Below are 11,176 nucleotides of genomic sequence, written 5' to 3'. Positions count from 1 at the left end.
ATGCTGGACTGCGAGATATTAGAGTCATATCTCACGCTTAGATATCTGGCGGCAATTGAAAGGGCGAAATACCATTCCTGACCAACCCACATAGGCTTGTTATAATTTCCAAAAGACTATAAAATTTCATCGCCTCTAGATTTGGCCCTTCAACACGCATATCATGCCCATAATCATGTCCAATCGCATCATTTACCATGTCCCAATACCTATTTAATGTATTGTTAAAGTCCTCCAATGTTGGAGAATCTGGTACAAATGCATCTAAAAGATGACTCCCCGGCAATAGGATCCTTCTCTCCATGATCAATACAATACCAATAATTAAGCTTGAAACCATCCGTATGCAGATGAATGTGAACTTCTTCTGCAGTTAAGAAACGCACTCTAAATTGGCACTTTATACATGGGCATGAGATTTGCCTTAGCCCGTTCTCCGCTGCAAACTGCTCGGCTTGCTTAATAAGTTCTTTACCACCAGCAACAGTCACTGGACTTGTGGCCTTGGAAACGAGTAATCCGCTAAGATTGCATCAAATTCGTTGGGTCATATACATGCAATATGCTCATGAATGTAGCCACGCCATAATGAGATAAAACCAAGCTCTTGGGAAAATAAGATCCCTTAAACTGCACAAGGATGTAGAAATTATCGGAGGCTGTATTTATCAGAAAGGGCAACTAACAAGAATATCGTTTCTGTGAGGCATTATACAACAATGGGTTGGCAATGTACGTTCAACTCAGAGGGGATCCACATTGCAGCAACGATGACACGGAAGTTGAACAGTTAAATCTGATTACATTGATCATCCTATGCTATAACTCGTAAGGTAGCTGCACAAACACGAAAAAAGTGTCCTGTAGTTTCAATCCAAAGAAAAGGCTCCATTACAGTACCTGTACGATCAATGAAACCATCAGTACAAACAACACTTCTCAATAATAAGGTCAGTTCACCATATTCCTTCTCTCGAAAAACACTAGAATCGGGCCATAAACATTTGTAAGACCAATCCCTACCCCTCCCCTCCCCCTCCTTTCCTTAACCGAAGTACCAGATTTAAAAAGGAATATTGGAAATGCCCTGTGGAACCAAATCTAGCTGCTTACATAAATCTAGATTTTTACTTAGAAAAGCTGTAATAGAGTAGAAATTTCGCTTATGAAGTTTGCCAGATCATGAACACAAACAGAAAATGGCAGTGCAAGAATATATCTTATTTCTTGGAAAATTAAATAAAGCTGTACATACTATTTTCATAATCAAGCAAATGCAGGAAAGAGGTACATGAGGAACAGGACCTGTTGCTGAATTTCTCGACAGCATCAGAAGCATATAGAAGGGTTTCGTTGGCATTTTCAAGAACCATGTAAAGCTCTTTTCCCCGAGTAGTTCGGGCAATGACCCAAGCATTGTTCTTGGCTCGAATGCATATTTCCAGGTCTTTGTCATGATTAGAGCTGTCCCATTTTGCCCTACTCTTTTCAATGTCAACCTCTTCTCTTAGTTTGTTCAAGGAAAGTAGAGAATCCTGCAGAAAATTTATTTGCTTAACACATCCCCCCTCCCAAAAAACACTGATAAAAGAACACATCCCCAAAACTAATATATTAAAATTAAACAAGCAGTTTGAACAATGTTTTTCATCTCCATTAGAAATTCCAAAATTTCTTCATCAGTTGAAACTTTATAGTTTTCAAAATATTAATTATGTCACTTCAATGACCAATAATAACATACCGTCTTAGGACATTCTTGAATTCTCATAAGGCACCAAATAAACCAGTAACTAATTTTTTTTTAAGGCTCTCATTAGTGTCCCAAACATCTCTCTGTAAGATTTCCATCTCTCCTCATGTCCGGAGAAGTTTTCTAGTCTTCATTCTGCTGCTTCAACTTGTGTAATATTTGATAACTTCAATATATAGGCCTTCAATTCATTTTTCTAATATGAAGAATGCATATGTTGTGGGCAGCATCTAATATTTTTCTAGAATGAGAAGCAATATTAGCTGCTCTATTGTAGCAAAAGTTAATGAGCATTAGAAAAAAAATGAAATCATGCCTTAATATTGTCTGCACCTGTTTCTGGATAATTCGTTTAGAACCTCATTACATTTATAAGAATATTCAAAAGCTTGATATTACTTAAAATTAAAGTGATTTTTCAAATGATGAAATAAGTAGAGATCTACTATAACCAGCAGTCACCTTTCATTATACTGAAAAGAAACACAGAAAAATCTTAAAATAGCATTTCTTTTTGCTCCCTGTAGAATTAATTTTCGAAACAAACTTCAGTAAATTGTCTTCAGATCAGAAGAGCAATCCTAAAACAGCCCCCTTAATAAGCATATACAGTTTTATGTTACCCAAGAAAAAAAAATTAATTAATAAAAAATAAATAAGTAATGGAAATCAATTTTAACCAAGGGTCATCAGAACCCTGAAAAAGTTATCAGCTTATCCATGAAAAGCTTAACTAAATGAAAACATGTATCAGTGCACAAAAATGCCATGAGCCGAAATCTAGTTAGCCTGACATTTGCCCAATCACCAAGGGAAAGAAGAAGCCAGATCTCTGAACCCTTATGTAAGAAACTTGCTATGACATACTTCATTACATTTTACATCAACAACCATTCTTCACATCAGAAGGTAATGCTAATAACTTTCTCAAAGGGCAAAAGTGTTCATTAACAGCACAGGTCCACCCACCAAAGAAAAAGCACTTGAACTCGAGTTTTACAGAAGAATCATCATAACATAATCCTTGCATTGCTTCTAAAGAAGAGGATCGCTTGTGCTATGAGGATCCATACTAAGGAAAATGGTAAAATTGAGCCTCAAAGAAGTCAATTCTCGATTACTCAAAGTATTAAAGGTTGAAATCTTTGCAATCAGTTTTCACTAACAATCCTAACCAAACGGAGTTCGCTCACAGTAAGACACATCCAGTTAACACTATTTTTCACATTATATCAATAAAATCTTCCAAAGAAACTGAGCACTGAAACACCTCACCTTCGTTAGAGTGGCAACTTTGGCAGGTGGAGAGGCCCTTGATATGTTGCGGTCCCCGTCAATGAGCAAATATCGATACCCACTGACATGATAGGCGTTCTCGCCTCCCCAGCCCTTAGAAAGTTTCTCTTCAACTTTCAACATCTTTAATGATGCCTGATATTCAGCACAAAAGGAAATAACATGATTCATGCTCTAAAGTTCATATGCCTCTTTTGCATATAATCAAGAATATCAACAAGAAACAGAAGACAAGTTAACATGATTTGTTTTCTGAAGCGCTAAAATCAACGTTCGAGGAGGACCAATTAAGTGCCCTCTCATTCGGTAGTATGTAATTGAGCAAACTTTTTGCAAAACTGAAATTCTCTGCGATTTCAACCAAACTTCTAGGCTATAAATCTTTCCTTGTACAACTTCTACGGCTTTTTTCACGCCAATGGTTTTCAGTGGGAAAAAACATTAAAATTAGAATAGTTGGATCGATTAGGATCGACTTTTCTCCTGATAAATGTGGACAGATAGAACCAGAAATATCAGACTAGAGAACCAACATTATCAAGAATTAGTTGCTTCACTGCTGAAATTCCTTGCTCCCCATTAATAATAGAAGATACGGGAATGACAAGTATCAGGGTAAGGCTTCGATGCTGATAAGCGCAGAGATACATTCTCTCTTCTGTTTGCTGAAGATATATTATTGGGGTTGTGGAAACCAAGCTTCCAGTATCAGCATGCCAAATATCAGTTATGAGGAAACCGTCATTTCCTTTCGACCATTTGTCATGTTGTAAGGGCCTTAGAGTGGATCTCTGGTCTCCACTCCAAGAGTTATCATGAAGTTGTTCAGAGAAAGATGCAGTTGCTCCCACAGAAGACCTGGTTACACTATTAGATCCTGAACTTCCCTTGCGAAGATAGGACCAAGAACTTTGCCCGGGAGATAGAGCATGAGGCGTCAACCGCAGGACAGCATAGGTGAATAAATTTATCGTGTCATCCTGACCAAGATATAATCATGATAGTCAGGTAACAATTGCAGTCCCTTATCTAGAAAAATCTTGAAATGATAAAGCCAGTCGAATATATTTTGTATTACTGATGAGGCTTTTCACATAAGGTTATTATACTATAATAGAATCATCTTCACCTTGACAATTTGTCCTTAATCCTCTAAACAAAATGTTGGGTTATAAATCCATTAAAATTTGAGATTTATCCACTACGACTACCTGATAGTGTCCAGTTCTAAATGACTGCAGCCTCAGAGAGATTAAATGAAGAGAATGTAGATAAGAGAGAGAGAGCCAATAAGAAACAATTAACCAAACCATACAGGAGAGAGTGTCGTAGAAACAAGTAAGTCCTGGAACAAGAGCACTGAGTAGCATTGCGCATTCCCAACACAGGATTCTAGCATCCTGACAAGTGACTGCAAAGATCACACTGAGAATTAGGTTACACCAAACATGACTTCAGCCACGCAAAATCAAGATAGAACTAAGCATGAACACCACTAAAAAACGCCCTGAGTAGATTGAGTAAAATCGAACATGGGAAAACTTGGAGTGCTATCTTGACTGACTATATTGAATGACTGCCATTGGGATATGATGAAAAACGAACCTGAACTTCTATGGCTGCTTCGCGCCCTACAGTGAGCATTTCCACTGTTCTACGTTCCTTTAGAGAGTCACGGAAAGATGGTAAGTGGAGCTTCTGCTTCCCAGCAAGAAAATCTGCCTCAAAGAGAAAATTCACGTGTGAGGTGCGCGAAATGCCGCAACTTCAGCACAGTTGAGCAGAAGGAATCCATTGATACAGCAACTTCGGCATTACCCCAGCAGCAATAATCCAATGGAGACCGCTTTTGAAATGCTGACAATTAGTGACTTACAATGAAATAGATTGAAGTGGCCAGGCACAATAGGAAATGATTCTACGAAACATACATGAAACTACTCAAACTCTGCAATGATCATGGTAGAGAAAGACTTACCACTTAGATAATCCATGATGAAGGTGTACAAATGGGGCCGAACTATCCCTCCAGTGGGATCTTTCAGGAGCAAAGTTCTTATAGAGCCATGGAACACCACGAAAAGTGAGTGAACTTCCTTCAGAACCTTCCGCAATGCATCAATTCTCCACATCGCTTCCGCTTCCTTGCTTTTCTCAACAACCTAAAGCAGGAGTTAGATAAAAACACATCAACCTATCCAATATATGCTATGCAATTGCGAAAGTTCATAAATGGAACTAGCACAACAGAAAAACGAGATGCTCTTGATATCACTTTCCATTTCTTCACATGAATTTCTTTCCCACACAAGAGAAATGAGTAACTATACGAATGCCCATAAGCAAACCGACAGCAACATTATCCAAAACACTGACACCCAATTCACAGGGTAGTCCTGCTGAGATTGAAAACGCTGAAATGAGTGCGAAAACGACATGAAAGCACATACACACCATGACCATCCAGACATCTGGTTCTGCTTGATAGAACACGTGGGAGTGCCTTTCTGCTTCTATGACCTCACAAGGAGCCTCCGGGGAGAAAATGCTTCCAACGAGTAAAGAAAGGCAAAGCAAAGCAAAGACCCAAAGTCAGAATATTACTCGTCAACAAGAAGAACCCAGTAAGGAAGCATTAGATGAAAGGAGGAGTAAGCACTGTTCAGATACCTTGTGAAGGTAATGAGGCCTTCACTGAGGCCTATAACAGAGAGCTGAGCGGGAAAGGGCAAATCGGCCGGATAGAAGAACAGAATCTTGTCCAGCTCCTGCCCCTCATGCTGCCCTCTTCTCAGATCGAATATGCAGAACCGCAAGCCCTCACTGTTGCTGCTAGCCACCGATGACAAGCCCATGACAGCATCCAGCAACTGCGGCGCAAACTCTCACAACCCCAAGAACCTGGGTTACCCGGACTCGTCGGGCTACCCTGCCACACCGAGTCGACCCGACACGAAACGAGCGACCCCGCGTGCGGTGCGGTTGCGCGTGTGAGATCTGCGTCGGAACCTCGAAGAAACCAACAGGATCCGGCAGCCCAGCACAGCTCTCGGAAGGAGAAATCTTGATGTCCAGCGAGCTTCAGCTGAGGAGAAGAGGCGAATTTCGATTACTTCCGGTTAGTTTAGACTCGATCACGGAATTGAAAGAACAAAATTAAATCCCCAGCTTTGCCCGTACTTTTCTGGGCCCTATTCCAATTGCAAATTTTGGAGAAGTGACGTGATTATTTGACTTGCTCAATGAAAAAATATGGGATAAATGTAAAAAAAAAACCGCAAACTTTACCGATACGTTTGATTTCGGAGTTAAAAGTAATTTTGATTTTGATTGTGAAAAATGATAAATAAGATGAGAGTATAAATTTGACTTGGGAAACGTATATTTTTGTTGTGCAGTGTGTTGAGTTAAAGTTAAAGTTAAAAATTTTGACTTAAAAAATGTGTGTTTTATTATGTAGTGTGTTGAGTTAAAGTTAAACTTACAATTCAAACAAGACCTACAATTTTTTACATTTTATCATAATATTTTTCCATAAAAAATACATGAACTTTATATTTTTTTGCTACTAAATGCACGAACGTTCAAATTTTTTGTCTCAATTAACATCCGTCTAAATTTTCAGTTTTGTTGATAGGACCGTTAATAGATGATATGTGATAAACGGTCACTAACTGTGATTAATGTGACGAGTCACATAACAAAAAATATTAACAAAATTTTCAAACTTGGGCAGTCGGAGATAGGGAGAAAGGTGGTGGCTCCTATAGCTGCCATCTATGAAACTTTATCGAAGAAACCATCAAACCATCTGTATATTTCGATCAAATCACAAAGGTCTTAATTGGGTGCTCTAGAATTGAATTGAAATATATTTCAAAAAATAGGACTGAAATTATGCACAAATGTCGGACGCTACCTTTCGTAGCCCAATTTGGGTGTGTTTGTTTTATAAACAATGTTCAACTCAACTCAACTCAACTCCACTTATCTTCAATTCAACATCACAATCATTACTTTTTTATTTTTAAAATATTTTTAACCATTCAATTTAATTTTTAATATTAAATTCTCTTAATTATTCATTACTTTTTCACAATTCAACAACACAATCATTACTTAATAATTATTTTCTCTCAATTATTTATTACATTTTTATATTTTTTCTCATAATTCAACAATACAATCATTACAAACCAATTAAAATCAAAACTCAACTCAAATCTCAATCTAAACGCACTCCTAGAGGTGGGCACTCCCTTCTTATTTAGGCCCATCTATGGCTTGAAATTTTAGTCCATTTTGGGCCCAAGTCTTCAATAAAAAAAATAAATAATAAATTCCTGAAAAGAAAAAGAAAATAAAATAAAAAGGGTAAAGGTCGGGGTTGAAAGTGGACACAGTGATTCGTAGTCCTGTCGAGGCCACAAATCGGAGCTTCCCGGCGGCGGTCAGTGAAGGAGGAGACTTGCAGGGCTGAGGGAGGGAGCAAGCGAAGCAGTTCACTCAGAGACTCGATTGAAGCTCGAAGAAATCTCATTGAAGCTCTGGCTCTGCACGATTTCGGCCATTTTCAGGTGTCATCCAGAAGATTAGAGAGCCGAGGAAGTCGAAGGAGTGAGCGATAGAGCTCCGGGAGGAGAGAAATCCACAGTCGGTTAAGGTATTGTCTCTGTTTCTCACTTGATTCCATTCCGTGGCTGGCGTTTCATACTACGAAGTTTAACTGTGGCCTCTGTTCGATGACGAGATGCGAATGACTTGAGAGTTGATGCGAGTGTGAAACGATTCTGTGTATGCTTGACCCTGCTGATCGAAACAACCGAGCTTGATGAGGATAGATGCGTTCGAGCTGATCAGACAGTGATTGTTTCTGCGAATGATTGTACTGGCCTAGCTGAAAGAACGCGTAGCTCTGTTTACTTGAAATTGAGATCAAAGGTGTTTGCATTTTGCTAATGATGTTTTCAAGTGTTAGTGGCTTGGCTTAGGACGACTTTGGTAATCTGTTTTTGCTGTTCGAACTCGGTGGATTCGTATGCTTGATATCAGTGTTTTAAGAAGTACTTCACGGTTTATCTTTCTCTTGCCTGCTTATATTTGCGTGACGGAGCCACGGACATAGACGCAGGCTCCAGATAAGTTCCTGGAAAAATGACAGATTTTGGTTCCCAACTCTTGTAATGGGTCCTCCACAAGGTAGGCGTTTTTAGGGTATTATGAATATACAAGGTACTTAAACCCGTGCACCGCCATAATGTGTCCTACATACTTGAATTTGTGGAGCATGAGGTAATGTATGTTACCCAACCTCGTTTGTCGCTTTAATGGTATTTCTTCTTTGGATGTTACAATTTTTCCATCAACTTTCTCTCTGTTACTTTCGAAGTTGTTCTCTTTGTATTGTATAATAAACTTTGGTAGCTTATTCATTGCAGCTGCGGGGATTAGTAGGTAATTGTTCAAATGTCAGTAAAGGGGAGGAGAGTTTCTGGTAGAGGAGGAGGAGAAGCGGTATCAGCAGCAAATTATGTGTTTGGGCCCCATGAAGATGACATAATTATAAAGCACAGGCTCTTGACTAGAACAACAACTACGAGAGGAGAACCTCCATTGAAGAAACTCCAAAAGAAGTTTACGGCATTTGTCCTCGAAGTTGAGAAGGACGTAGATGATAACCTGGCTGATTGTGAGAAGCTTTCCCGAACCTTCTTACAAGAGCTGTCCACTTTTGAGATCCCTCTCCTCAAAAGCAAGGCTGTTGTCGATGCCAACGTAAGAGAGAAAGAGAATTTCAACGAGTTGAAAGATGAGATCAACAAGGAAATCTTGCAGGCACAGTCCGATATAGAAGATTTGAAGAAACAGCTTGAGGACAGTAAAATCGAGAGGAAGCACAAAGAGGAGTGTGAGGCTATCAGAAAGCTGATTGCAATGCAACCGCCTAGATCGGAGACTCAGAAGCTCATCACGGAGCTTGAAAGAGAAATCGGATTACTTGAGGCCGAGGACTTAGCCACTTCTAGAATGCTTGAGCTTCGAAAGAAACAGTTTGCTCTCTTATTGCATGTGGTGGATGAGTTGCAGAATACAATCGAGGAAGATCAGAAGGCTCTGATGGAGGAGATGAGAATGGTGGCAGAGGAGCCCAAGAACGGGCTGCCGGAGGATTCTGCTGTGGCTAGTAGTAGTGGGGGCGCAGAAGCCATGATCATAGATTGACTGGCTGGCTACTTGGTGCTGCCAACACGGTCATCTTTATGCAGAATTGAATCACTTTTATCGGTTAAATGTTGTGAACGCTAACTGTTGCGATCAGCTTTTGTCATTGTATGCGACCGTGTAATCAGTATGATGTGTTATATTTGATTTGCTACATTGCTGCTTCGGGATTTTCCTGGAAAATATAGTTTACCAACTGAAACAACCAGATTGTTACAAGTTGTTTCGATAATATCCTACTAGCGGCTGTGATGGTGAATCTGCTAGAGTTCTGCAGCAGAAAGAGAATCTCAGTACTTGATCTTACAGTCACCTTCACGCTCCGAAGCTGAGTCCCTTCAGGTCGATAACCACGATGAGAGTGCAAAACCTGGAGATTTGATGGATCTGCAACTTTCCATCGAAGATTGCCAATGAATATGTAAGTCCAAACACGCTCGTCTTCTGAATAACATTTGATCCTCCGGCATTCCTCAAATAGGTTTGATTATGGGACAGATCTGAGACGGTTGGATCTTCCTCATGCCCAAATTACTTTAGAAAAAGTCAATTCACAAATCCTTACCAAATCCACTCAATTTGGGACTTTTACCCGTTAATGAATTCTTAACAATAAAAAATAAAAAAAGAAAATGGAAAAGCAGCAATAAGAAAATGGGTATTTCATCACTTAATTGAATTAATAATTCAATTTTTAAGTGTAAATCGGTTAAAAACTGATAATTATGCATATTGACACATGTGATGAGGAATGAGGCTAATTAACCAATTAGATACGATTGGGGTGTCTTAGACTCTTAGGAAGGTCTTTGTGACGGCGGGTCATTAGAACTCAGGGTTTCCTAAACCAAATTAATGTCAACCGTTTGATTTAATTGAATTAATAATTCAATTTTCAAGTGTAAATCGGTTAAAAATTGATAATGATGTATATTGACACATGTCATGGGGATTGAGGGTAATTAAGGTTGCGTTTGGTTTCATAGTAGAATTTTAAAATCAAATTTTGATTTTAATTTTGAGTGGTATAAATAGGGTCCACCTTTGACTTTGTATGTGTTATGTTATTTTGTTGTGGAAAAAAATGGTATAAATGGAGCCCACTCTTTGACTTTGTATGAGTTATTTTGTTTTGTAGTGGGTAGAGTTAAGTTAGAATTGTGATTTTAAAATACTATCTTGAAACCAAACAGGCCTTAACCCACTAATTGAGTCTTATGATCCAAATTAAAGGTCAAATTGACCTTGAGGTATTAGAATAATTTTTGTAGAATGTTGGGACCAATCAATTAATTCATGTAAATGTAGCATTGATAACAAATTGAAAAAAATTAGAAAACTGTGAATAAAAGAACATGTAGAAATAAAAATTAACTTAGAATTTTTCTAAATTAAGGCTATAAGCCCATTTTTCCTCTTCGAGCCTTAGGCCCATTTATAGACTCACTCGGCCCGTTGTGTGAATGATTGACCTGAATGTATGGCCCATGCATGTATGTTAGTTTGAATGTATAGCGCATTTATCTGTCTCGGCCTAGATGTGTTGCCCATTATTCAAGAGTCAGGCTATATAACTGTATAAACACGTGTATCGTGCGAAGTCTGTAAATCATTCTTTAATTTTCTTGCATATTCGCGAATATGGATTCGACCCTAGGATTAAATAACTCGACTTTAACAAATAAAAAGTGTTAGAACTATTAGGAGCACAAGGGGGTGCCGAAAGGACGAGTTATTAATTTAGGGCCTTTAGTCTTTTAACAAAGCTCCCAAACTCATTTCTCTAGTTAGAAAGACCTAATCAAACTTAAATCCTTAGGCGGTTAATATCCTAACCCCTAGGTGAGTTAGGTGGCTTACCAACCAAATAAAAATGGTATAATGACGACTACAATCCCGATTGGA

General features: G+C 38.7%; 2 protein-coding genes across 4 annotated transcripts; one reads left to right on the top strand and one right to left on the bottom strand.

Moving 5' to 3' along the window:
* Positions 1-607: 607 nt before the first annotated feature.
* Positions 608-6,223, bottom strand: LOC116208045 (vacuolar fusion protein CCZ1 homolog B-like). Of its 3 annotated transcripts, XM_031541245.1 has the most exons (10): positions 5,720-6,220; positions 5,504-5,597; positions 5,028-5,211; positions 4,868-4,906; positions 4,655-4,767; positions 4,365-4,460; positions 3,583-4,029; positions 3,029-3,184; positions 1,306-1,535; positions 608-900 (listed from the first exon to the last, which is right to left on the bottom strand). In XM_031541245.1, exons 1-10 carry the CDS (start codon positions 5,902-5,904, stop codon positions 870-872), a joined length of 1,575 nt encoding a protein of 524 aa, XP_031397105.1. In that variant the 5' UTR covers positions 5,905-6,220; the 3' UTR covers positions 608-869. The 3 variants fall into 3 exon arrangements, with proteins under 3 accessions (XP_031397105.1, XP_031397108.1, XP_031397106.1); XM_031541248.1 differs by lacking the exon at positions 1,306-1,535 and having other exon boundaries at positions 5,720-6,223; XM_031541246.1 differs by lacking the exon at positions 4,868-4,906 and having other exon boundaries at positions 5,720-6,218.
* Positions 6,224-7,429: 1,206 nt separating this feature from the next.
* Positions 7,430-9,473, top strand: LOC116209280 (THO complex subunit 7B-like). Its single transcript, XM_031542875.1, has 2 exons — positions 7,430-7,712; positions 8,488-9,473. The coding sequence occupies exon 2, from the start codon at positions 8,516-8,518 to the stop codon at positions 9,269-9,271; it is 756 nt and encodes a 251-aa protein (XP_031398735.1). The 5' UTR covers positions 7,430-7,712; positions 8,488-8,515; the 3' UTR covers positions 9,272-9,473.
* The last annotated feature ends 1,703 nt before the right edge of the window (positions 9,474-11,176 follow it).

This window comes from Punica granatum, chromosome 5 (assembly GCF_007655135.1).
Source record: "Punica granatum isolate Tunisia-2019 chromosome 5, ASM765513v2, whole genome shotgun sequence".
NCBI classification, from domain to species: Eukaryota; Viridiplantae; Streptophyta; class Magnoliopsida; order Myrtales; family Lythraceae; genus Punica; species Punica granatum.
Note: the sequence above shows the minus strand (reverse complement) of the source record. Positions and strands in the feature narration are given on the sequence as shown.

Coding starts and splice junctions, on each gene's coding strand:
- LOC116209280 (XM_031542875.1), top strand. CDS start 8,516: ATGTCAGTAAAGGGGAGGAGAGTTTCTGGTAGAGGAGGAGGAGAAGCG.
- LOC116208045 (XM_031541245.1), bottom strand. CDS start 5,904: ATGGGCTTGTCATCGGTGGCTAGCAGCAACAGTGAGGGCTTGCGGTTC. Junction 5,598..5,719: donor GGCCTCATTACCTTCACAAG/GTATCTGAACAG, acceptor ACTCGTTGGAAG/CATTTTCTCCCCGGAGGCTC. Junction 4,907..5,027: donor CATCATGGATTATCTAAGTG/GTAAGTCTTTCT, acceptor ACTAATTGTCAG/CATTTCAAAAGCGGTCTCCA.